We start from the raw sequence: 27,983 nt of genomic DNA on the forward strand, positions 1-27,983 counted from the left end.
GATTTCCATATTATGCATTAGTCGTAGTCCTTTTTTTTTTTATTTAACAAAGTAACAATGTTATTTTCCCAAATAAAATGCAATACATTGCCACATTTCGTTACCTATCAGAACCATTTACTGAAAAAATGTAATCGGATTACAGTAATGCGTTACATGTGATGTGTTACTCCCCAACACTGGCTATATGGCCCAAGCCAATATTGGTAAATTTTGTTTTCAGGTATACTGTGTATGTTGTACACAAACATACACAAATATATTCTACTGATTCAAGGTATGGTCATGAGTATCTCCCACCACCAGACCAAAATTACAGTGGATCAAAGTCAAATAAGACAGATCTTGTTAGGTTGTTATTCGTTTATCTGGACGTTGTGAGTGAACTGATAGGAGTCAGTCTAGTGCAGCGAGCAATCCACCATGTCTGAGTTGAAACATGTACGATATGTTGTGTTGCTGGGGCATAGTCTGAGCCTATAGTCGCACATCTTTTTGACCAGTAGCAGCAAATGAGGTTCTAATCTATGCTCATCTACACTACAGGAAAGCGTGCCATTGACAGTAGACACGGACAGGCTTACAGAACTGGAAAGTGAAAATGGAAAAAAAAAAAAAACATAGCTGTATAGAAGCCTTTTAGAGCTGGAAGCTGATTGTCTGATTGTACGGAATTGTTTTTAGAATAAATACTCATGTAATATTTTATTTTTTTTACAGGGTAGAACTTCCATTTTTTATATTGAAACAATAGCTGACGCATTTCCCAAGCAGGACACATATGTTATTGAACTACAAAAATACCAGTTTGCAAGTGTAAGTAATTTCTCCCTTTTTATGACTGATTTGCATACGAAATGTCTTAACACACAAAACCATTTGGGTGTAACCGTGATAAATGTCACTGGCCGTTAGCAAAGTCATCATTTAATCCCAGGCACCAATGGCTGCACTATTGGGCTCTTATAAATATGCAGACTGAGGCTTGGGATCACTTTTGTTTGTTCCTTTCTGATGTAAGATTGAAATTATCACTTGTTTGCTTGACTTGTATCAATGCCTTTTGTTAAATCTGGAACAGTTGTCTGCATTTTATTGAACAGCAGAGATTGTTTAGAGTACATCTACAATGCATTGGTAAAACATGTATCAGGAAAACTGTAACATACTTTGTAAGTTCTAAGGGAAACGACTGGCAGCTGTTGGCAACTGTACCCTTATATATCATGTCTTGTAAATGTTTTGTAGATTATTTTGGAAGCTCATCACGATCAGAAGCCAGTGAGGAGAGTAGAATTATCCATTGTTGTAGTCAGCCTCTTTGTGGGGCTCTGTATACTCTTGCTGCTTATATACATCCTTTGGAAGGTAGGTGTCATACTTAGTTTATAATTATCTTCATTTAAAAAGGAGAAAGTCAAGGCCTTTTTTAACTCCTCTCTTATTATTAAGCTGTTAAATTCCTGTTTTTTTAATTATTATAATTTAAAATAATATTTTTTGCATATTATATAAAAAAAGAATGCACTGAAAATTAGATTTTAGGTTATTTCCAAAGCTTTTTGAAGAAAATATATGACTTCAATATGAGTAAGAACCAACCAATGAATTCATAACAGAACTTTAATTAATAATTAAAGTTTTCTTTATTTCAAATTTCGAGTGGCAGTTTAGTCCTTTCTACAACAAAATGGTTGTAATTACACTATGTAGTAAAAAAAAAAAAAAAAAAAACTTTGAAAATAGCCCTGGGTCTGCTTGACCTATGATTTCCTACACAACTCAAGTCACCTTGGGTACTGTGACAAAGGTGAGAATCTAACACACAGAGCAGACTAACTCAGAGTGAAAAAGCATTGTTGCAAACCAGAATTCACAGATGCTGTTGACATAAATATGTGGGTTGAAGTTTTTGCCAGAACTATTTAGTTCCTCTGTTGATTGTAGCCATTTCTATGTAAATCAAAAGAAATGCCTACAGTCACTGAATATAGTAGCAGCTGTAAAGGGGAATTCAGTTATGGCACCCAGAGGTCCCAACACTGATCTGCATCCTTTAATAAAAAATGCCTTGTTTTAATATATAATTAATAGAAGCATTTTCTTTCCATTTTTAAACAATGTTTAAAACTGGCAGTTGTTTTCTACAGAATGTCATTAGTGCCACAAAGAAATTTGCTGTTTTTATCGTGGCAAAACACTCTGTATTAATAAAAGACATTAAGGGAAACATCTTATACATAACATTACTCCATCACAGCTTTTAACTGTTAAAATAAACACCTTTATTTAATTGAAGAGCTTCAATATGTACCACAGTTGTTTCTTGCTAGTTCTGTAACCTTTTTGTTTAAAAAAAAAAAAAAAAATAGTGCAAACTTAGCATGGTGGAAAATGCTTTCTTAGATATGACCACCCATGTCCATGAAAGTAGCATAACTTGTTTAATACGCAAATGTTTTTTATTCACAGGTTGGCTTTTTTAAAAGACAATTACAAAAGGAACAGGAACATCGAAAAAGCTGGGACTACGTAAATAAGACTAAAGATGTCTATTGACAACAGAACCACCAATGGTAGAGAACATCTGGATATTAAAAAGAAAAAGACTAGTACAAACTCAAGGAAGAACAAACAAAATTGTGTTATAGAATGGTTTGTCAAACCAAACAGTATTTTTTAAAGAAGCATTAGGACTTCAAACAAGCATATGTATTTCAAAGTTAAAGGAGAACTGGTTTCTATCAAACCATGTGTTACATGTTACTGTCAAGTACAGTATGTTGTCAGCAGAGTTCTTTCATAGGTGATACAATTCAAAGACAATGAACTCACTTTTAAGATCGCCTTTTTTTGAAATTACACTGATTTTATGAAACCTTTTTAGAATACATTGTCAACAAGACAAATGAACTGCACTTCATCTTTTAAATCTGAATGTATTCACTAAGTGCATCTCTGAACCACAGTATATTAACAATTTTATTCTTCGGGTGTTAAAACCAAATTACAGGGGGACCAGACACTGCATCAGTGACCAAACACATTTAAATGAAGGAGGCTGTGTGGTCCAGTGGTTAAAGAAAAGGGCTTGTAACCAGGAGGTTCCCGGTTCAAATCCCACCTCAGCCACTCATTGTGTGACCCTGAGCAAGTCACTTAACCTCCTTGTGCTCCGTCTTTCGGGTGAGACGTAATTGTAAGTGACTCTGCAGTTGATGCATAGTTCACACACCCTAGTCTCTGTAAGTCACCTTGGATAAAGGCGTCTGCTAAATAAACAAATAATAATAATAATAATAAAATAATATAAAACTGTTACCTATTATTGTAATAGTGTCAGCAGCACAGAAATGCTGTACTTGTTAAATATAGTTTTATTTACCAGCTTATGAGCCAGATCACACCAGCTCTTGCTACCTGGCTAAATCAAGATAAAGTGAAAGTTAATTTTTTATTTTTTTTAAATGCCACCTTACATGGAAAGCACCAAGAGAACTGAACTGTGATTACAAAAGATACAATGGATTTGTATGTTTCTGTACACATTTCAAATTACACAGCAATACATAAAAAAATAAAATGTAATAATTCTTTGACAAATTTTTTTTTTTAAGACTTCTAGTCACGTGATCGTAAAATCTGAAGAAAACCAAGTTGTTTTTTTTCTTTCTGTGGATGGATACAAAACTAAGAATGCACTCGTACAAACAATAAGTAAAGCGACATGTACATCTCTTTGATACAAGTTCTGCTGTGGAGGGTCTTCTTTAAATAGTATTGACAACTTGAATACAATTATACACGTTCACATCTGCAAAGTGGAGGCTGTGTGGTCCAGTGGTTAAAGAAAAGGGCTTGTAACCAGGAGTTCCCCGGTTCAAATCCCACCTCAGCCACTGACTCATTGTGTGACCCTGAGCAAGTCACTTAACCTCCTTGTGCCCCGTCTTTGGGGTGAGACGTAATTGTTAGTGACTCTGCAGCTGATGCATAGTTCACACACCCTAGTCTTTGTAATTCGCCTTGGATAAAGGCGTCTGCTAAATAAATAAAAAATAAAGACATTCCATCTCATTTTACAAGTTTACAATGATAAGTGCTAGTTGTGAGGCTTAAACCACACAACTTGAATAATCTGACTGAATGCTGGCCCTTAATTAAATGTGTGAAATGTGTCTTAATGAATTCGGGACTCTAACTCAGAAGCCAGACAATTAATTAATTACCCTTCCCTTACCTCTCGCTACACAGTGTTTGCAATGCTTGGTAACTTATCTTAAGTAAAACTCTTACAATAAAATTCTGGGACCTAAAAAAAAAAAAATCACATTGTGTGCTATATACATATTCAACATACTTAACTGAGCAAAACCAGACAAACTGAAATACAACTCAAAGCAGATTTTATACTTTTATAATGAAAATCATAATATTTAATGCCATTTACTGAAAATCCCCCTTATGTGGACATGTTTCTTTATATGAATTATGAAAGAATAATACACACCTTATGATAAAAAATTACTTCCATACATAAAATACATATAGGCCTGTACAAAACAGCTACCTTTGTGTTATTCAGGAAACCAGACTGTGCAGAGTTTATAGTGGTGTTTAACTGGCAATTTAAAAAGCAGAATATTATCAAGGCTTGCAATGATGTACTTAGTTTAAATAAGTGAAACATATTGATACTGTTGCTTGTGTAATATAAAAATGCTTGTATTTAAAAAACATTAATTAGTAACAGCAATACATTATATTGAGCCTGTAGTGATAATGTATTATAATAACAGCATTTGTTCTGTGCTTTTTTTTTTTTATTATTTTTTATAAAAGTACATTGTTTGTATATTTGTCATATTTTATAGACAATAAGTTAAGAGCTCTACATCCTTTTCAAGTCTCTCTCTCTCTCTCTCTCTGGTCAATCATGTGCAATTAGTAGATCAGGTATTATTTCTAGGGATTACATAACATACATTCTAAGTTGTTCTTATGATGGCTTTTTAAATACAGCTGCATTTCACTGTGGAATCATCAAACTCTTCTGTAGTCACCCCAAACAAAGTGATGAGCCGTGGGTGCACTCTGTCAAAAGAGAAAGATAAAAATTTGTTTTACATCAGGCAAAAGGAGATTTTCTTTGTGGCATTTCAGATGAATTTGTTTTGATAAAATAAACAAAATAAAAATTTTTTTTTTTTTTTTTAAAAAATGTAGATGGTGGATGGACCATGTGTTGCAAACATTCCAAACACCTTAACTATCAATACTTTGTGGTGTTCTTGTTTGTAGGTACAACCGTTGTAGTGCAGTCAAGCTATGTTAAGATCAAGGGGTCAATTTTAATGATATAAAGAGTCTTTAACAGTTTCAATCCTGCTGGTGTTTTCCCACAGTGTTGGTTTATTAACCCACTTAACATTACTACACACACTGAAAATAGTCAAATAAGGTCTGTAAAAAAGCAGGCTTTTAGGGTGGTGGTGTTTCGAGTCTTCTAAGTACAATAACTTGATCTGTGCTGTAATCCATTTGACTCAACTGGGAAAGCAATTCAGATGTTACTACAGATACAATAGCATTTGATCTAAAGCAGGATGTGTACAGCAATGTACAGTATGTGACAATGAAACACGTTTAGAATCATGTTTGTGACTGAAATTCAACCTGTGGTATTGTTTTTTTAAAGTCATATAAGCTTTAAATTTCCAAGCAATATAAAAAATCACAATGTAGTGTACAGTAGTACCAAGGCAATGTGACTCCAAAGCAAGACTGAAACACTCATAATGAGAAGAAAACATTATTACCTACGTTACAGCAGGTCTAAATCAGGGGAAATATAATGAAAAATATAATGGATGGTAATACCAAAAATACTGGAGGACATAAGAAAAAGTTGATAGTAACTGGCATTTGATGTTAAATGGGCTTTTCTTTATTTTCTTTTATTTTCTACCTTATATTGACTTCTGATGATGCCTCCATTAGATCTCCATCAATGTTCCAAGGGTAGTTTTTTTCACTGGAAATCATGGGTGTGCGTTTTGAATCAAACTTGACATTTTCTTCAGACAAATCATCAGCCCATCCACTTGTTGATCGTGGTTTAAGTTTTACTTCCTGTACCGTGTACGTCTCAACAAATGGAAAGCTGAACTGTCGGGTAACAACAGTAATAATAATGAGAAAAATGACTTTTCTCAAAGTCAGTTACATAAAATTCAGTATCATTTATGTGACGCTGAATACCCAGTGTTGGCTTGTTAACTTCAAAGTATTGTTATTTAATCATTTAAATCTCTTCGGTACGTCACAAAGTATTGGTGCAGTCTGACCACTTTGGATAATGCCTTTACCATATGTTGGATACTGCATAATGAAAACAGCAAATCTGATAAAAATTGGTCAAGCCCAAAATTAGACCTTCTTTTTCAGTTATTTAGTCCAAAAGAATAAAACATGGGCTAGATTATCAAAGCTATTTATTCCACATTGTCATTTCCTGTATAATTAAGCTGATTATCATCAAAATAAATAAAGCATATCTTACCTTCAACACATTTAAAAATCTTATTATGGAAAAATAATTACACCATCTCGATCACTTAATTGATTGTCAAGTACACTGGATCAATTGCTTTTTGTATGTTTTACCACAAAATTATATTGTTACTGATTAAATTACATATTTTCTTTAGTGGGTACAAGTGGAGTCACAAATATTTAATAAACTGTTTTCTTTAATGTAAAAACAGCTATGCCAAATAAAATTGTTCTGCATTTTTTGTGTGTAAGATATCTTAATAAATACACACATTATTACATATATATATATATCAAAATAAGATTTCACACTTTAATTAGTAGACACTGAAGAAACAAGACAGACTAAAATGGGCTAATCTGTATTAGTCTAAAAAGTGTTTTACTGAAATCCGACAAACAGTGACTAATTTGTTCTAGCAGACTTTAATTCTTCTAAGAGGGGGATGATGTTAACTCTATTACAGAATGTCTACAGGATTTCCTTTTCTGGGAAACTAGTTCACTAGGTCGTGTTCCACCTTGGAATAACCTCCCTTACTTGATCCTTTAAACTGCCGTATCTTTTCAGGTGTTTAATGAAATCTGCCCTAGAAGTGTTTCGAACTGCGATGAGAGACATACTCCCATTATCCAACCTGAAAAAAAAGAGCACACACGTATTAGGGTTAGTTTCACAACGAAAGTGCTATAGAGAACATTGAGAGAGAGCCCAGGTAGCAATTAGGGGTGATCACAGCTTTGGGAGGAGGCTCTGGATAAATCAAGTCAAATTTCTCACAGTAGATCATGTTTTCACTGATTTTTTTATGGAATAACATATACATCTAACTGGTTCTGTTTTCACTCCAGGGAAGTCTTAATATATTTAGATATCACTGCAGTACAAGGACTGGTACGACGGGTGTATATTTACAATGAGGAATCAATGCTAAGTGGACACCCTTGAAGACCAGGGACAGATGATCTGTTCTTAAATCTGACTTACCACCCAATTTAATCAGAGTAATTACGTTCACACTACTGTGTTGGCTCAGGGCCGCCTCAGATTTAGGTCTGGAACCCCGTTCACATTTGAGGTTTAAGGCGCCTTTGCGCGTTCACATATGTGACTGAAAAGGCAGGCCTAATATGTGGTAATTATTTTTTTTTTTTAATAGAACGATAACCTGCACTCAGAATGGAAGAACTATTTGTCACTAAATATTTATTTTCATAATGGATACTTCACAGATTGCAAATGACTATCAAGTTGTACATACAATGACATTCACAAGACAAGCTCACAACTGACCACTTAATACTAGTTGATGTACCATGTGAGGGTCTCACCCTCACATGGTGCATCAACAATCTTAATATTTGTGAATGAGAACAAAAGAAATGATCAGCATTTTAATGTAAAGATGCACACTTCTGTAGCTTTGTATATCGTTGCGTGCAAAATAAACAATAGTGGCTGAATATGTCGCTGCATTATTGATCATTATTGAGATCCACAATCCTGTAGTTTGTATATTTATCACTTAGTTGTTATTATTATTATTATTATTATTATTATTATTATTATTATTATTTAGCAGACGCCTTTATCCAAGGCAACTTACAGAGATTAGTTACAAAATAACAGGAAGAAAAGGTCATTGTGACAAATTAAGCATAATTATGAATGCACTGGAGCTGAACGTTAACTCGCTGGATTTTTTTTATTTAATATTTTTATAATTAAAGTTGTACGGGACATTTGCTGAGGCTGTAAGGATAGAGCAGAGGAAGCAGAAACGAACTTGTTAATGGGACAGAGGCGGACAAAGAGAGTTTGGACATAGGATAGAAGGTGAGCCGATGGCCCGGACTTAGAAGCGGGCTTGGAGGGGCCCGGACTTGAAGTTAGGATAGGAAGAGATCCCCGACCAATGAGCCGCCTTTACATAGGACCGGGCTTGATCGACGGCTGAAGCCTTGAGGATCTGAAAACACATAAAAGGGCTCTGATTTGGCAGAGTCGCCTCTTGGGGCGAAGGAAAGTCTGATGAATCAGGACCTGAAAGGAGAGATAGAAAAGGGTTCCCTGACTGATCTGGTGCTGCCCTCGGACGAGGTGAGGCGCAGGGACTCTGCATTGAGAGCGTAAAGCGGGCCACGTCCCGAGGGAAATAGAATAGAGCCTCGGTTGACGAGGTAAAATTAGCGCATGAGCTGCAACAGGATAGTGTGGCCAGGGGCCCCCTCTGACTCACAGTGGTGAGAACCCCCCAAAGCGAGGATGAGGTCGCTGAAGCAGACCTGAGGTCGGGGAAGTGAGACTCACTTGCACCCCAACATAAAAGAAAGGCATACCAGAAAAAATGAGAAAGCAAAGGACAAATAAGACGAACAGGAGAGAGGTTAAGAGTGAGATGATATGTGAATACGCTCAGTAGAGAGGAAAAAAAAAAACTTTGCTCTTAAGGGAAAACTTCTGGTGTACCCGGCAGACAGGTAGCCCCCACTCCGGGCATGCTAACAATTTTTTGATGGGCTTCGGTGATGTCGGTAGATGATGAACGAATATATGTATCAACTGCTGGGGAAGACCAGCGCCCCATATTTTTGATTGTGTGGATATTGATGTTGGCCTTGGCTGCAGAAGTGACTGCTTCGATTCCAAATGAGGGGTATAGAATTGAGGAGGTAGTCCTGCTCGGGAACAGGGGTAGTAAGATGAGAGGAGAATCAGTGGTGGGATATAATTATGCGGGAGGAGTCGATGAACAGTGGGTCTGATGGGAGAAATGGTTTCTTAGAGGCAATGTACTTTGATATGGGTGAGTAGGGGCATACAAGCGAGTCGATTTTTTTGAGAGTTGAATTAAATGTCCTTGGTGAATCTGGTCGGTTTTAATCGACTGCTGAGGAAGCTCAGCGCCCTTTGCGCCCCATTCTGGAAACAAGGACAGAGAGATGAGATGCCGACCATCCTATGTGTTAGTTAATACAGGATCGATCAGCGGTTTGCTACTGTCATGTCTGCTTGGAATGGAACGCCAGTCATTTTCCTAATAGTGGAACTCCTTAACTCATAATCAAGACAGATTTCCAGTCTTGTACCACGTCTCTCACCATGTAGTAATGCTTGTAGTATTTGAGAGGATGAGCGGACATATGACTTGATTACTGATTATTTATTTATTTATTTTATAGGGATTAGCATTAGCCTTGACTGTGGAAACGGCTGCCACGATCCGATTATTGGCGGAAAAGCTGGAGCGTTGGAAGCTCTGGAGGAGGGCAGTTGCAGATTTAAACAGTAAACTAAAACAACTTTTGCATGCTGCAGTAGTGAGCAGGTCTGAAGACAAAGCCGAGATCTGCTGTAGTGAGGAGCGATTAACAGTAGAGGGCGGGATCTGCTGAACAGTGCAGAGATCTGAGGAAGTAAACGATGGAGTGCTGTCAGTAGTGTGCAGTGGCCTGCTGTAGAGAGCAGAGATCTGCTGAAGCGGTGATCTGTAATAGTGAGAGAATAGATATATATGTAGGAATAGATATATATGTAGGCAAAAGGTTGAGGCTGGAGGGGAACTCCTGAGAATCCCTCGGAGTGACAACGAACTGCAGGAATGGATAGAAAAGTTGGAGTGTACGAGATTGGAAGCGATAGCAAACCATCTTAAAATATGTGGAACTCGTGGTGTTATACTGCCGTCTACAGGTTGTGATTGGAATTGAAACCATTGGCTTCAGTGAAGCAGGGTAGAATATATTTGGTTATTGTGATTAAAATCCTTGTCTATGTATAAAAACATTTTTAGATTTGAATTTTAAATATATTCGATACATGTTTTAGAACAGTTAGTCATGTACAGTATATAAATAAGTTAATGTAGGTTTACAAGACGAGCCTGCACTATTTAGATGTCACAATTCGGTGAGTTGAACTCGCTCTCACCAGTTGTGAAAGCGCAGCAGCCGGAGCCAGAAGATCGCAGTAGTGAGGCACAGAGCTCGCAGTGCCTGATGAAACTGCCTGGTCACCGTGACAGCTTACCACTCCCCAGGTACTCAATGAGGGCGTTGCTATGGTAACCATGGTCTGTGAGGCGCCGGTGGAAAGTTGCAGTACAGCAGTGTCGTTGGAGTATGTTATGAGACCCGTCAAAATCACAAGCTGCACTACCCTGTGTGAGCTGCCTGTGAGAGCTACGCTGTGGAAGTCAGCATTCTGCAGCAATACCCCTCTCGGTCTAAGTCTGCTTTCCGTTCATACATATGTAAAGGCCAGCCCTGGTCTCAGATTGCAGGCCCTGGACCACATCGAAACAGAGGCCTAAATCTGGGCTGCCTTTTCTTTTTTGGAGTGTTCACATATGAGAAAAGGTGGCCCTGAAGTGGCTCTGGGCCACCTTAAATTGCAAGTGTGAATGGTGTCTTATTAGACACCTTGACCTCAGCAACAACCGATTACAATCCCTGAGATTACAGAGTCAACTATAGACCATATCCCCAAGAGGCCCAGACTGCCCAAGGCGAAAGGATTTCTGGGAAATAAGTATATTTATAGACTTTAAACTAATTCTCCTAAACCCACACTGACCTGGTATCGGGTGCCAGTCCTTTAGGTGCCATAGAACACAGACACGGAATAGCCATAATGCTGATGTTCAGAAATAGACCCTGGATGCTTTGCCATTGGTCTACATTATCTACACATAATCACATAAGAACAAACCTTTAGTTATCATTCAAATGGAGTTATAGTTTAGCTATGTAAGAAGTTAGGTATTTAAGTTTTTATACTTACCAAAATGATTACTGCTGTCCCTTTTCAGCTTACTTCTGAAAGATAATTTGTGTTGTTCAAAACATTATAGTAAGCATAAAGGAATAAAATACACAGGGCTTTTTTATTGGTATAAATAGTTGCTGATCATTGGAATACATACCTTTGTGTTCCTGTATCAAGCTAATGAAAAACAATATCCCTGATGGTACATTTGAATCTTTTTTTATTGTTATAAACGTGTAAAATGCCTTTTCAATCATTAAAACAGTGTCATTTAAAACAGCTTCACTGCATGAAATATACATAACAAAATGCTAAGGTATTTGACACTAGCACTGTACAATGTACGACAGGCAAACTGTGTTTCCTTGGATAATAATTATTTCAGTAAATTAAGGCAGCAATGCTTGACAGTTTTTTTTTTTTTTTACCACCTTCAAAGATCTTCTCTCTTCATGTGTTTGGTTTCTTGTTTTCAGTGTTACTGAGCTACACAGTACATTACGATAAACAGTTTTATTCTCATGAGTGATAACTGTCCAAAACCTGTGGGGTCCCTCTGTTCTTACCTTGTCTCTACCTACCATTCTACAGAAAAACAAAAGTAGGAATGCACAAGGCAATGTAATACCAGCGAAACCAGCCACACCATTACTTTTGTATTATATGTAATTTGAAAGAGAGTGATCTGGCAGTAATAACAAACATACAGTAGCTGCAGGAGAGCTCAGCTGAATCAGTGTGGGGTTCGCGTGGATGCAGTGAAAGGGTAACTCTTGTTGCAAATTCTTTATGTATGTTATGGAACAGGCATGTAAAGTTAACTTCAGTTTTAAAGAAATGGACATACTGTACATGTAATAAAGGGTTAAAAAACTAAAAATACAATGGCAGGAAAAAATCGTATCCCTAATATTAATACATTCGAACACGCTAATAAAAGATAGGTGCTTTAATTTAAAGCTGATATTATAAAGAACTGCCTGAAAAATGACTAATAATAGTACCCTAAAATGACAGCTAGTATTTTAATTTTGTTATTTTATGCTGTTTTGTTAGATAGAAAACTATAACATTTTACCAGTTTTGCTTTTTTTTTCCCTAGTGGAAAATGTATTTTCCCTTTCAATTTGAAGACAACTAACAACCAATACTTTTGGGGTGTGCCTGCCAGGTATTTACAGAGCATTTTACATCAGAGCTGCCGATAGGCCCCTCCGGGGAGTGACGTCCTTGGTCCCGCCTACCAAGGGAATAAGTAGTCACTCCACGGAGATCACGTTCTCTTTTGCTTCTCACAATCAGGTAGGTAAGGTCGGTATAACTAACCTCTTCAGTTGCGTGATTGATTCTTGTAAAAGAGCTCTCACTTTGAGTTTTTCTGCTAATTTTCCTGCAGTGTGGCGTAGTGGTTAGGGCTCTGGACTCTTGACCGGAGGGTCGTGGGTTCAATCCCCAGTAGAGGACACTGCTGCTGTACCCTTGAGCAAGGTACTTTACCTAGATTGCTCCAGTAAAAACCCAACTGTATAAATGGGTAATTGTATGTAAAAAATAATGTGATATCTTGTAACAATTGTAAGTCGCCCTGGATAAGGGCGTCTGCTAAGAAATAAATAATAATAATAATAATAATAATTTATTGCTGGAAGTCGGCTTGCCACTTCCCCGGAATTGGAAACTCGGCTTCTGAGGAATGAGCTCAAACACTGCGCAAACACTGGGCTGACTTGACCCGCCCACTCGGTGTGTGCGGCCTAAAAAAAAAAAAAAAAATATATATATATATATATATATACACACACACACCCTACCCTTCAGCTGTGTGGGAGTGTAAAAAAAATAAATTAAAAGAAAAGAAACACTCTTTCTTTCTCTCTTTTTTTCTGTATACTGTCTGAAGGCAGTGCTCCACACCACTGCAAGCTATGCACGGCATCGGTTGTGTGACTGCACGCGGTCCAGACTAGACACCCGGTATACGCCCCTGGTGCTCGGTACCTTCAGTGCCCTCAGTGCCTCAGTGCTTCGAAGCCCTTGTCTCGGTGTCTCAGAGCCTCGGTGCTTGGGTGCACTCAGTGCTTGATGCACTTGGTGCCACAGAGCCTTGGTGCTTCGGTGCCTTCAGTGCTTAGACGCTTCCTGCATTGGTGCCTTCGCTGCCCTCGGTGCATCGCTACCTTAGAGCCACTGCGCCTTGGTGCGCAGACGCTCCCTGCATCAATACCCTCGGTACCTCGACACCTCAGAGCCTTGGTACCTTGGTGCTTCGGTGCCTTCAATGCCCAGAGCCTCGGCACCTCGGTGCTTCTGCGCCCTTGGTGCTCAAACGCTCCCTGCATCGGTACACTCGGTGCTTCAGAGTCTCGGTGCTTCAGCGCCCTCGGTGCCACTGGACCTTGGTGCATCGGTGCTTAGGCGCCCCCATGCCCAGACGCCCCCATGCCCAGACACTTTGCCCCAGCACGTTGAGATGTCTAAGTTCCACCCTTGCATGTCCTGTGGAGGGATGCTTGCCCCACAGGACAAACACCTCCTGTGGGTCAGGTGCTTGGGGATGCAGCACGCCCCCTGCACCCTAGGAAATGAGACGTTCTGTTCAATATGTGCAGCGTCCCAGCCTTGGACTGTGCCGGAGGCTCACAGAGTTTACAGGAGCGGCTTCCTCAGCCAGCTCAGCTGAGCCCTCTGCAGCATTTAGGAGCCCCGTCCTCCCCCTCCTCCACCTGCCTTCGAGCCTGTCACAGGGCATACCCTGTGCACAGGATTCAGCTCACCGAGCTCGCAGCCGCTCACGGTCTCCTTCGAGGAGCAGTAAGCGGGCAAGGCACAATAGGCTGGCCAAGGATATCTCGGACCTGACTAGCCAGATGGCTCAGGTCCTAGAGCACCTGGTCAGGCAGCAGGCTCTTCCCCCTGCTCCTGCCCCAGTTCCGCCTCTGGCACCTGGTTTCCCTGGAAACAGGGTGTCGTTACGCACAAACCCTGCTTTCCTCCCTAAGGTGGTTATGGCTTTCCACTTGAATCAATCAGTGGAACTAGAGGCTTTCCATCCCCCTTGTTTTTCTTTGGAGGAGGATCGGAGATTGAATTCCCTCTGCCCGGTTCAGGCATTGATGTTATGTGGCTAGGACGAGAGTGCTGCGTCAGTCTGACCAGCTCTTTGTCTGTCATGGTGAAAGGACTCTGGGTCAAGCACTCTCGAAGCAGCGACTGTCCCACTGGATTGTGGACACAGTTTCGACTGCATATACTAATGCCAGCCTACCCCCACCTGGGAGGGTGGCCGTGCACTCTACCAGAGGAGTGGCTACGTCATGGGCCCTCTTCAGAGGTGCCTCTTTGACCGATATCTGTACTGTGGCTAGCTGGGCTACTCCGCATACATTGACAAGGTTCTACCCACTCAATGTGGCAGATCCCTCTATGCCTTCATTAGGCACAAGAGTCACTGAGGTTGCACAGTCACACCACAAAGATTAGTTTGGTGGTAGCGAGACGTCCCTCTTCTGCTGTCTGCTCACGCTCCCTCACGACGACTTTGATATACTTTCCCAAAAGTATTGGTTGTCAGTCATCTTTGAATTGAAATGGAACGATAGTTATGGATGTAACCCCAGTTCCCTGAAAGTGAAGACGACCAACATACCTTGTGAGGTCGCATCACTCACATTCGCGGGTTCGATGCAAAATCTCGGTGGAGTGTCAACTTATTCCCTCGGCAGGCGAGACCGGGGACGTCACTCCCCAGAGGGGCCTATCAGCAGCTCTGACATAAAATGCTCAGTAAATACCTGACCTGTGGCAAGCATATCCCAAAAGTATTGGTTGTTGGTCGTCTTCTCTTTCAAGGAACCGGGGTTACATCCGTTATCAGTACTTGTTTAGTTTAGTTTTCAAATCATTACAATTCAAATGAGATTTTCATGAAGATAAACAAGACTTGAAAGGTACCCAAGTCACCTACCTAGTGGTTTTCTGGGATTCTTGCTTGGGATTTTTCAAAGGTAAAAATGTTAATTCACATTCTTCAGGCCTGAAAAAGAGGTTAAAAAATGGCAATTACCATATCTAATACATTTATTTAAAAATGCTTCAGTAAATATATTAACTTTGATAACTGCTGAAATTCCCCCAGAAGGAACAGCCAGATTTTAAGATAAAGAGGAAAAAATTTCCATCTGTGTCATTCTGTTTTCAAAAAAAGAGGGCGACAGACCTTGTGGATGAAACAACCCTGCTTACTTTAGATTTGCCAGTGTTTTGATTACTGCAAATTCCCTCCGCTGGCTGGATGGCATCCAGCGATGCTTTTCTGCCAAGGCCAGAGTCCTCCCACCAAAGCCAAACATAGCTGAGAAGCCAAAACGAAGCAGCCTGCTGTGAGTACTAAACGTACAAACATCCACTGACTGATAATGGCCTGTAGATTAAGAGAAAAGGCACATTTTTTGTGATTTACTGCACATAGACTTTATTTGGAACAGCTAGAGAAAATACAAGGCGGCAGACTAGAAGGTAAAGTAAAGCAAAGGAAAAGTGAAAACCCATTTATATATAAATATTTCGTGATATAATGAAATGTTTCAAGTGCATTTCAGCATTCTGCCATTTTACTTTAGGAATTACGGTCTGTGCTCATTGCAAATGCAGATTCCTGACCTCCTTTTGTCTCACGTGGCTCACTGAACTTCATCAATTATCTATAATATGCTGGAAATTATGGCAGTTGGAGGTTTTCACACGCATAAAGTTTCCTTAATTAAAATTAAAAGGGTCCTCAATTGGTCCCCTTAAATTATCATTCCAACCCCACTACAGTTTTGGTTTCTAAGAGCCAATATAATGACAAGAATGAATCCTTTCATATGATGTAAAAGATCTTTCTTTATCTTTTCTTCTTTTTATGAATCAAAGAAATAGTCATTTTTTTTTTTTTTACTTACCCCCAACAATGCAGGATGTATCCAAGGAAATTTTGTAAATGAAATGTGACATCTTTACAGTCCTATCCAGGTTAACAATCTCAATAAATTTTATTAAAATAAAAAGCTGAGGGCCTTTGGTGCATGGACATTGGCTTGACCAGATACTAAAGTGATTAAATACTGTAATCATCTTTGAGGATATGAAAATGATACAAAAAGCCCAATTGAACCACTGTGGGTTGTGCAGCACCAGCTGAAGATGACTCGAATATGAATATCAATGTTAAAATTTGTATGCTGGTTCCTCAGGACACAGCCCAGAGTCATGTTGATATTTATGATAAAAATATAGACATGAAAACTGCACAAGGCAGGCATATTAGAACCCTACTACAGTATGTAGAATGTGTTCCTCATGAAAAATAAGTAATATAAAATGGCATACTGTGATTTATTTGTACAGCAACACAGTTGTATATTATGTGCAGTAGGCAAATTAAAAGAAGATTATTATAAGAAAAAAATAAATAAATGTGGAAACCACAGTGCAGATATGCACATCTGACACATGTTCCCCTGGGGATTATCAATGTGTAATAGCTTAGTTCCTAGGGGCCTGTTACTATATCAAAAACAAAACAAAAAAGCTTTTAGAATTCAGGGATAGCTTTAATTATGCAGCAGATTGTACCCAACAAAAATTATATGAATCTTTCTATGTTCATACCTGCTGAAATATATGCATGCACAATATAAAAATGAAAACTTTTTAATTTAAATATTCATAAATTAATTTTACTAGCCTGTAGCTTTACGAACAACATTCTGTAAAATGTTCTGTTTTCAACGCAGTCCTTGAATCCCACCAATGTATGAGTAAATGTGCACTGTATATGTTTTTACAGCAACAATCTAATTTACTTGGCAAAAAAATATTCTTGTATGTAGATATATACCCATAATGATGTGCATTGCTGCAGTTAAAGGGTGTCTGATTCCTTGAACAGAATATGCCACAATATCAGTAGATCCTGCAACGAGAAAAAGAAACCATGTAAGAATCACTACACTTCAGCCCAAGGTACAGCCTACACTGTTATACATTGAGTCAATGGCTGCATTCATCCATTACATACCGTACTGTACTATTAAAATAGGAACCAGACCCTAGTTAGTAAGTATTCTGCACTGTTTCTCTCTGTTAAGAATATTAAGTATATACTTCTGTGTGGCCTTGATACATTATCATATGCTGTAATACATGCCAAAGACCAGTAAGAATCCCAGTACCCAATCTAAATATGCTTGTGATGCTACATATTCAAGTCAGACTTATAACTAATTTTGTAAGATTCTTTTGATATGCTTTACTTATCACATGATGGCTTTATATTAGCTATTTGGATTCCAAAAACATGTTAACGTGAATTAGGAAACTGAACTACAAGTAGTCCAAAAATAAGGCCAATACAGGTGGCTATTTCCTTGACAGCCCCAGTATATACACACACACACACACATTATTACATATATATCATAAGTTTTCTCACTTTAATTAGTAGATAGACACTGAAGAAAAAACAGACAGACTAAATATATGCTAAGTTATAATCCAAAACCATTTTTATCTATTGCTAATAATAATAGTGCTCTAATTAAATACATGTTTTATTTGTATTATTATTATTATTGTACTTCCATATGAATGACACATTGCAGATGTTATGGAAGTATAAGAATATGCCAGCCTGACATGTATACAACTAAAGGAAGATGACCTCCTTTTCAGTCTCTTAAAATGATGACGTGCCCATTTCTATTGATTTGCTAGCCAAAGATTGGTCTTTTAGGTTAGCTCTTCAAGACAGTGACAATCGGCTATACTCATGCCACCATATTCTTAAACTGTGCCAACAGCACTAGAGTGAGAACAAAAGTATTATCAGTTCTGTAAAGCATGACTGATGAAGGTACCATGCAGAAATTGTAAAAAAAAAAAAAAAGAAAGTCCTCGGAAGTGCAAGCACTTCTGCAGAACAATTAACTTAATTAACCAGACCACATGAATATTCATAAGGCTGTTAATGTCTCCCACATTCAAGCAGATAAATGTGATGCAATGACTTGCTAGTCAAGCATATCTAAAACTCTCCTGAAAACTGCACCAACATTTTGGTTCTTTGCCTGAAATATCAAAGAAATTAACTGTCCCCCGGAAAGAGTTTAGCCCTTGCAAATTAATTGGAAGCCATGAATTTTGATAAATGACAGAATTATACATGTAAGAAGAACATTTCATTTGAGACAGCTTCTGTTATCCACATTACATAAAAGTGTGTTGATTATATTATTTTCTCTACATTTTAATGACAGTTTATATATTATATTCTTAAAAAAAATAATTTGAAAATAATTAAATCGGATGTCTTGTGTTACTTTTATTTTGTTATGCAAAAATCCCACACAATTTTATCACGTAATTTGTACTGTGGAAATAATAAATATACAGCATATTCTGAATTGTTTGATACGGTTATTGTTCAGATAGCACTGTATTATTGTCAACGAAATAGATATTTCAAATGAATAAATACATTAAATAAATAAATAAATAATGGACTGATTTACAAAAAAAATACCTCCCATTTTATTAAAGGAAGAAAAATGTTACCTGTCAAATGCAACCCTGCAGTTTGACCTAATGCCAGTATTATAAACATATTCCTTTGTGTGCACCCATCTTTCTTGTTTATGACGAACAACTGTTTACCAATAATCCCTGGGGAGCCAGCGCTAATGAAGAGAAACAGTGACCTAAGCATGTCCAATCTGCATGGAGTGCAGTGTTGGAGAGTTTCCATCTCTCATAACAACAACACTCCATTTACAGCAACTCAAATGACAAGTGAAGGTCAAACTGTTGGCCCAAAATGTAGTTGCTGCTTTCGTATCCTGACACATGATTCTTTTGGCTTACGTACATGCATGTACAGCTTTATATTCAAATGAATTTGCATGTGCAATGCTCTGAAGCTTAATATTTCTTTTATAAAGTCTAAATATGAAATATGTATTGTCTATTATTAGAAGCAACCTGTTTTTCATTGACAAGTAACAGTCCCAATGATGTCATTTACATAATGATTTATTATGATATTTTTCAATAGCCTTTACTTGTTATGACACAGTTTGAATAAAACAACATGCAGTATAAAAGTTCATGAAGGACTACACTTATACTATTCATTAAATGTTGTTAAATTAATGCTGCATACAAAAATACTTACAGTGACGATTAAAAGACAATGACTAAAAAAAATGAAGCATTCAGTTGTTGTTTTTTTTTACTTGCTTTATAATTATAAATATGGACTAATTTCACCAAACCTTCCACCTGCACCTACAAAAAAAGGAGAAAGGTGCCTCATGTTTTAAGGGGTTATGAGAGATTAAGGACAGATGCAGAACCAAATGAGTCAGCACCCCTCACTCACCTGCTGGTATTATGCCGAGAGGAAGTGGTGCTCTGACAGGCGTGAAGATGGAGTCTGTATCCCTCCCAGCATCCATCTGGGCTCGAAGAAGTAAACCATAGGCCACCTCATTGGCAAAACCATCCCCACCAACACAGATCACACTATGGGACAACAAGCAAAACCTTGTGAGTCAAGCTCAATAACAAAATACAATGAGTAATGAGTATGCATTTACTAGAAGTAGAAGGTAAACAGAAAATACAAAATAATCACAGTCTCTAATTAATCATCTACCACTGATTAAGATGTTGCTTCTCTTGACTGCACCACTGTTTAATTGGTTACAGACAAAAATACACTGCATTCTGATAAAATAACCCATGCTTTAAACCAGCTTAGCACTTTATTGAGTTTCGACTATATTAAAGAGCATTTTTTTTTTTTTTTGGTTTTAATAAATCAGTATTTCCTGTAGCTTCTTCATGTCATGGGTCTTGCTTTTTACTCAATATGTCTCACTGCAGCTCAGAGAATGCCCACTACATGTATTGAACAACGTTATGCATCTGAATGTGTTGATCTCATGACTCCTTTCTCTAGTCTCATCCCCGTCTGATATTGGCCTTTTACTGCAATCGCAGCCTGGAGTCAGTGTGGTGCAGACCCCACAAGACGTCTTGCAGGTTTGTGGGCAGAAGACTGGGACATGAATGTAACATTATTCCCACATATGCTCAATTGGATTGAGATCAAGGGATTATGCTGGCCAAGGAAGATGACTGAAGTGTCTCTTGTGTCTCAAGCCAATCACAATAAAAGTGCAGTTAATGGGAGCATTATCTTTCGACAGGTGCCCTATCAGTCAGGGTAGACATTTCACATTGAGCGGGAATACTTGATCAGCAACAATGTTTATGTATATATGATATTCATCCCTCCAAGGGAATCAGCAGACCCAGTTTAGTTTGTGGTCCTAATTAAGTGGTCAGGGAGTATAGCACCTTAGGTTAGGATTAATTGAAAAAAAAAAAAAAATTGGTTAGGGCTCCTGAGGTGAATTCAATTTGCTTAGCCACTTAACAGAATCCTTGTGAAAACATAAAATCACAAAACCTAAACAAGGCAATTTTTGAACTACCCCTATAGACTGAATAAAAGTTTGTTTTGGTTTGAAACACGTCTAGTTGGATTTATTAATTTATATATTAGTACATCAGTATAGAATGGACCAGGTACATTGACTTCAACTTTACAGATACTCATGTAGATACATCCTTTATAGAAAATAAAGCATATCAATCATCATTATGATCCAGTAAGACTTCTTGTTTTGGCTGTATGTACCATACCACACTAATCAGCTTAAAGTTTAACAATGGCAAAAAAAAGGCAAGCAATTTTCGAAATCATTTTTAACAACTAGCTCACTACTGGATTAGCTATAGTGTTTGGCTCTCAGATTAAGGCAAGAAACAACCTAATATGGATTTTGTATTTTGGAAGAAAAAAATGACCTACTCTTGAAGGGTCCAACTCTAGAATGATTATATTAGCATAATTCACTGCCGCAAAGCCAGCTTGCAATTCATTAATATTAAAAGAGATTTACACTATAGTAACATAACTATACATGATTGGGTGCCTAATACAGCAACTACAGCTGGCCCCATTCTCATTGTTAGTTTGTGATTTTCCATGTTTACATGGCTCCTTCCCTAAACTGACTGTCATATATTTTAATGTTTCAATTAGATTAGTATATTGTATATTATTTACATCTAGTTTACAGTTTGCTTGGGGAAATAAATAATTGTGTACACTCTTATCAGAATGGACATGCATGGTGGCCATTATAAGTTGATAGCCATCATATTCCTTATTTATTTATTTACTTTTTAATTTTCTAAATTAATTAAAATATATTGCATATTGTTACAGTCTGGCTATACCTTTACATATCAGTGTGGCTCTAGTGTGTGATGTGTCTCAAGGTTACTCTTATGTTTTATTTCTACAGCTACAGAATCTACTGTAATCAATGGTATAACAGGAGAGTACAGTAAATGGGTTGATAAGTAAGAGAAATGTGAAGTGTGTAGCTTGTGTGTGACCTACACAGGCTGAGCATCATGTTTCAGTGATGTCTGGAAGCATATCATTCTCATTCTGCTTCTGCTAATGTTCCGTAACTCACAAACCATTCCACTAACAAGAGCCGAAGACATAAAATAATGCTAATTTCCCATATATCATCAAGATTTCTGAGGACAGTACAAATCATGTCGAAATACGAGGTCTTAATTTAAGATGCTGATAATTAACATTAATGTGCAACTGCATTACTTGCTATCAAAGCAGTGGTGCCACCTCTTTAACATTCTTCCTAGTTCACACATGTTATTAGTGGGTAAGGCCTTTGTCGCAATTATTAACAAATAAAGATAATAACAAGCTGTGGTACCATAATGCAATTTTATAAACAGGCAAATTAGTTGAACTTTTAGAAGAAAAAAAGGTATAGTTGCAGCAAAGAAACATATTTATTTGTTATGTCAATATCATTATGTCAGTTAAAATAAATCTGTGTTGACACATTTTAACTTAGAACAGACTGCTTTAAAGTTTATCTTTTTTGCAGACTACATAAAGAGGGCATTGTTTGTTAAGTAGCTTTTGCTAAAACCTGTCAGAGGATGAACAAGAGCTTTGGCTACAAACTAAAAAGCCAACAGTTTAGTGTCAATTTAGAAATCAATTTATACACTCAGGGGTAGATGTACTAAAGTGTTGCACCTGTCGCAATAGTTGAAAACCAGTTGCAAACGAGTCGGAAGTCTAGGGTGAAATGTACTAAATAAGAGCAATGCTATTAGCGACTTTTTAGGGAATGCTTTGCAGCAGCAGTTTTTCTTTGTAGTTCAACCTTAGATTAATATACAATTATGGGCATTCCTGCATAAATTTACAAAAATGGGGTGGAGATAGTGTCCTCAAATATTATAATGAGATGTACTAAAGCTGCCAGCAATTGCGACACTTACAATTTCATCAGTTTGTTAAGAACTTTTGAAAGCAATTGTTGCTGGCATTTCCCACTTTTTCTCGTGTGTTGTCAGTTGTGCTCAATACATTTTTGAGACAAACACCCAAGTACCTAATTTTCACTAAAGTCATGCTGCTGCAATGTGTACAACGCAGCAGCATGATATATTTTGTTACCGGTAGCCTACAGGCTAAGGTAAAAAGAAAGTGCACTAGGTATTCATTTGATTTTACTACTGTACTGTAGGCCTACTGTATAGATTTACATTTTTACATAATGTAGTGTGTAGCCTACGCAAAACACATGTTAGTGTTATTTAAATTTAAACTGCTTTGAGTGTTATAAATGTATGTGTGAGCGATTTTATTGTATTGTTTTTAAACCAGACACCCCCTTATGTCAGACAAACATGTCCAGTTTAGCTGCTGTATGATTGAAAAGCTTTTTGGGGGTGAAGGTGGGGCCCCCACTATAGAATCTGATGGGATTAAGCTGTCTTTCATATAAATATATATATATATATATATATATATATATATATATATATATATATATATATATATATATAAAAATATAGGTAAAATGAAGATGGAACAGAATGCATTGTACAGGTGACGTTTACATTTTACAAAAACAATGTTATTTTGATTCTTGCATCATTGCTGTATAGAAGTTATCCTTTGGGCGGACTCTGCTGCAGCAAACAGCAATTCAGCTCCCGCTATTTATTTGCACAATGTCGCACGACTATTGCAATGCTGGAGATCTCGCTAAGAATACACAACAAATATTTAAATTAGTATATTGCGGCATCAAAGATGCCAGGGCATTTGCAAGATTGCTGTGGCCTTCTTGATTAGCGGTAGAAGCTCTGCCGACAAGTACAGCTTAACCGCAGGGGATGTGCGGTCTGACTCCATGTCCTCAGACGGGAACGGCAGCTCTTTTCGCCCCCCTCATCAGAGGTGCTGGGACAGCATGTCCTCCTGTTGCCAATCTGCGCTCGTAGCCCCCTGGTGCCCTAGAGGGACAGGTGGGGCAGCCGGCGCCGAACGTTCACGCAGTAACTCTGCAAGCACCATTCCTTGGTGGGAAACAGCTGCCCAGAGCTTTTCCACCTGCTCCGAGTCCGGCGATCGCTTGGAATGGCGACTCTTTTTCTTCTTCGGGGGAGGAGAAGGAGAGGCAGAGGAAGATGAGTAAGACCGTGAAGACGGCTTCCTGCGTGGGCTACTTTCTCGGGTGCATTGTGTGGTTTCCCTTGGCACAGCGCCATAGGGTGAGGACGCAGCCACCTCCCTACCAGAGGGTGATAGCAAAGAGCACTGAGCAGGAGTGAGTGACACAGAGCGCTCTGTAGAGCTGCAGGAGAGACATTTCTCCAGCGTGCTCTTGGAGAAAGATGGATGTTTTTTATGGGTGTGATTCGCCAAATATTTTGGTTGCAAATATTTATGGCTTTACAGTAACCTTTGAGCGTCACATCTCGTTTACAAGGGGGTCCTGGGGACAGCAGCCACACGCAACCCATTTACATCTTTCATACTAAACATTACAAATACATTTAGTCTCACATTATAAAAGCAGCAGATATCAAAACACATATCACAGGATTCTGTACTTTGTCTCATTCTCAGGTATTTAATCTGTTTTAATATGCGATCGTTATTTGAAGGACTTTCTGCCCTTTGTTTCTTAACATTCACAACTGCAATCAGTGCCTCCTTTTTAATCAAAGACTATGCTATACACATGCCAGCAGCCAGCCTTAACCCCCAGACCTTGCATTAGAGGAGGGCAGGTTGCGTTTTAATGCGAGCATCACCACTGGACTTGATGGTGTCACAGCAACCCACCGTAAACAAGGGCAGGAAATATTTAAAAAGAGCTCATTCTGACTCTAATGCAGACACTTGGGAGCTATATCATGGCATAAAACCCTAATACCAGCAGTCCTTTGGAAGAAGGTGCTTTATCATTGCTTCCAAAATAGGTAATTAAAGTCCCACCTGCTGTGGTCATAGAAGAGATTTTTTTTTTTTTGTCTGAAAATGTACTGCTGTGGCAAACACTTCAATATTTTGATCAAAGCATTATTATTAGTCACTTTTTATTTTGTAGCTTTAGCTAGTTTGCTACATTTATTATGCATTTAATAGAATTACACCTTGTGATTCGTATTAATCCGAACTGTATTAATATGGCCCAATGGTTTATAATCTTAACATCGGAAATATAAAATGTAAGCTGTATAAAAAGCGATTTTGCATGTTTTTAATGATCAGGTGAGTAACAGTATATGTTGTGTAACTGGTATATCTGTGAATTAAGTTTAGCAATATTAAAGGAATATGGTATAAATTCAACTAAAATACATTAGCAATCTAGAGAAAAAAGACGTAGCTCTCAACCTACCCATCAAATTCTTTCAGATCGCATTCTTTAAGAGCTGAAAGTGCATGTCCTTTATACTCTGTAACTGCAAAAAATATAGACAGTATTATTAAACAGAAACTTCAGCACCTTGAAACGTATGCTGGACCTACAGTTTAAACAAGCATATGGTACAGGCCATGAAGCAGGATCTATACATGAATGTTTGCCTTTTTAATCAAGAAAAAGAATTAGTACAAACGCCTGCTTTGTGAATTGAGTGTTTCCCCTCATTTAAGGAAAACAAGGTCAGAAATGCACTCAATTATGTTAATTACTTGGTTGTATTGTAACCCACATTTAGTTGGCTTATAATTTAAAATTAGTGCTCTTGCTTACAGACACGCACACACACACTCAACTGTTTTGTTTGCAGGCCTCAATTTTAAGTCATCCTAACTTGACCCTGAAGATCAAATGGATTGTGACTGCATGATCAGCAGAAACAATAGCTAAGAGTGGATATTGGATGGGAATAATTAAAAAGGTTGCAGTTATTTAGACACATGAAACACTGCCAAATACCAGTGACAAAAGTGAAGGATGCAGGAGGGAGGGTGGCACGTCTACACACCAGAGTCGGCAGCCTCTAGAGGGTCTGAATCTGTCACTCTGCATTCCTGTCTCGGCTGCTGTTTATGCCCTGCATGGCATTGTAAATGCCAGTAAAGATGGGATGAGCTGGCATGCTGCAGATGGGACTAAGCATCATAACCACATTTAGCATTTTCTAGGGCAGCTCTTCCAGAAGAGACAGCCCAGCTGCACCCACCCATCAAAGCTTTCTGCTGACTGACATGACACTTGCAGATGGATTTTTTGTGTAAGAATGTGCATCATTATCTGCAAGATTACATTCATCTTTCATGCTTGTCTGTCCCGGGTACCAGTGTGTTTTTTATTTATTTTTAAATGAACTGAAGGACAGGCACACAAATATATATTAAATCAACACAGTTTAAACTTTACAGAGCATATTTACAAAAGATTAACCACCACGCTATTAATGAAACGGGTAGGAAAACAGTTATTTATTTGAAGGTTTGTTAAACAGTGCTATATCACCAGAATGATTTTAGTAATAAAAAAGCTAACTCTGAATCCTCTATTGTAAAACACTATTAGATTTTATTTTCTTTTACATTCTACATCTTGCATTCCATTCGCTTCACACAGTGCTAAATCAAGTCCATTCAAAATTAATTTATGCTAACGCTTTCTGATGTTTTCTCACATTTACCTTTTAATGTGTGAGGAAATCTTATGTACTATAAAAAATAATATAAACAATAATTTACTTGTATATGAAATAGCTATAGCTAAGCAAAATGTGCTATTATAATGTACAGGCAATTCATTCTGTTCACCTGTAGGGGGAGTATTTGCTAACCTCAAAATAACTCAAATACTGGAGACTCATCTAAAATTGCAGTTATTGACAACATTAAAGCATGCATTAAATCAGTTAAAATAATGACCACTACTGTAATTAACTAATTTATTGCCCAGCTAACATTGTAACTCTATGGACAAAAGCATATACTCTGGATATGTGTATTTATAATGCAGATAAAACCATAAACCCATTTGTTCTGCTGTTTTACCTTCAATGTGGAAAACATAACTTTGAGGATGAACTGATATGGTAACCTAAAGATTTGCATTACCTCGTTTGATTTATTGTTGCGTTAAAGGCTGTTATGGTAATGACAATGCATTTCTCAGAGGATTCAATAATGTGTGAATTCCTTCAACTATTAGTAATCTAAATCTGCCAAAATGTATAAACTCATTGTCAACAATTCATCAAAGTTGATGTAATTTGTAGAAACCCTGAACTGAAATGAGAGCCTTATGATTGGAACATCCATCCTGTCCTCGGGAGGGACTGGTTTATTAGAAATTAGTGTTTAAATGGCTTTTGGAATCAGGTACCAAAGTTCATTAGCCTTAGAACTGTGGCATCTATTTTACTCCTTAAAGACACAGCCCACTGCGAATTGTCTGTAGCACCCTTACACAGAACAGATGGAGCAAGCCTCTCCCTTTGGGTTAGGTTTCATGATGGGGGTGTAACGTCCAATGATGATGTACCTCAAACGCATATGCCCACCACATACCAAGAATCACCAGCTTTTGGTGGCTAAACATTGAATTTGGAAATCTGATATTAAAGCATGTAGAAAGAAAATAAGTTATTTTCCATGCAGCTCAATTCCAATTGACAGCATAAAACGACTGCGATTGAAGCTGACATTTACAAAGCTTAGCTAGAGTGCGAAATTGCGTAGTTTAAAACGATTCAATTATAGAACAGAAATGCATTTTAAAAATTACCAGCAAGTAGTTTTTTTTCCCTGATGTGTTTAGTCAAGCTACAAAGGGATTAGGCAACAATAAAATATTAAATTTCACGAATGGCGGAGAAAATTACTTTCTAAATGCTAGAACTTTAATGCCAAGCCATTTTATTGTATACAGCCTTAGGGTAAAATACACATTAGAGATAATGTATCATCTTACTAAAGACAACATACATAAGGGTAATACAATTCTGTTAATTTCCATATATCTAAACTAAAATTACCTAGACATTAACCTGAATTGAATCTCGAGCGTACATGCTTAGAGTAACTTACTAGTGGTGGCAGTCTTGATGTCTGCAAGTTTAAACAGAGGTGCAATCTGCTCACTGTAGATCTGATTTGCTTCTTTTCTGTGGCTGTTTGGATTCACAAACACTTTCAAGGACTTTGGTCTGTTCCGAAATCCTAAAAAAAAGA

At 37.8% G+C, this 27,983-nt stretch overlaps 2 protein-coding genes across 5 annotated transcripts in view; one reads left to right on the forward strand and one right to left on the reverse strand.

Annotated features, from left to right (window-relative positions):
* LOC117426976 (integrin alpha-4-like) overlaps window positions 1–4,327 on the forward strand; it is a 32,970-nt gene extending 28,643 nt beyond the window's left edge. For 2 of the 3 annotated variants that reach the window (XM_059033624.1, XM_059033625.1), the window contains exons 25-27: window positions 721–816; window positions 1,249–1,368; window positions 2,473–4,327. In XM_059033624.1, coding sequence (XP_058889607.1) covers window positions 721–816; window positions 1,249–1,368; window positions 2,473–2,559 — 303 coding nt within the window. In that variant the 3' untranslated portion in view covers window positions 2,560–4,327. The remainder of the gene's footprint in view (window positions 1–720; window positions 817–1,248; window positions 1,369–2,472) is intronic. The other variant, XM_034045262.3, reaches the window with a different exon arrangement.
* A 377-nt stretch (window positions 4,328–4,704) lies between these two features.
* Window positions 4,705–27,983, reverse strand: part of LOC117426881 (ceramide kinase-like protein) — a 50,830-nt gene continuing 27,551 nt past the window's right edge. The window contains exons 3-13 of one of the 2 annotated variants that reach the window (XM_034045040.3): window positions 27,840–27,971; window positions 25,183–25,246; window positions 19,743–19,885; window positions 17,205–17,279; window positions 15,566–15,743; window positions 15,288–15,356; window positions 11,339–11,370; window positions 11,132–11,240; window positions 7,097–7,193; window positions 5,969–6,168; window positions 4,705–5,094 (exon numbers count right to left, since the gene is read on the reverse strand). In XM_034045040.3, coding sequence (XP_033900931.3) covers window positions 5,013–5,094; window positions 5,969–6,168; window positions 7,097–7,193; window positions 11,132–11,240; window positions 11,339–11,370; window positions 15,288–15,356; window positions 15,566–15,743; window positions 17,205–17,279; window positions 19,743–19,885; window positions 25,183–25,246; window positions 27,840–27,971 — 1,181 coding nt within the window. In that variant the 3' untranslated portion in view covers window positions 4,705–5,012. Of the gene's footprint in view, window positions 5,095–5,968; window positions 6,169–7,096; window positions 7,194–11,131; window positions 11,241–11,338; window positions 11,374–15,287; window positions 15,357–15,565; window positions 15,744–17,204; window positions 17,280–19,742; window positions 19,886–25,182; window positions 25,247–27,839; window positions 27,972–27,983 lie in introns of both variants that reach the window. The other variant, XM_034045039.3, reaches the window with a different exon arrangement.

Source organism: Acipenser ruthenus, chromosome 11 (assembly GCF_902713425.1).
Source record: "Acipenser ruthenus chromosome 11, fAciRut3.2 maternal haplotype, whole genome shotgun sequence".
NCBI classification, from domain to species: domain Eukaryota; kingdom Metazoa; phylum Chordata; class Actinopteri; order Acipenseriformes; family Acipenseridae; genus Acipenser; species Acipenser ruthenus.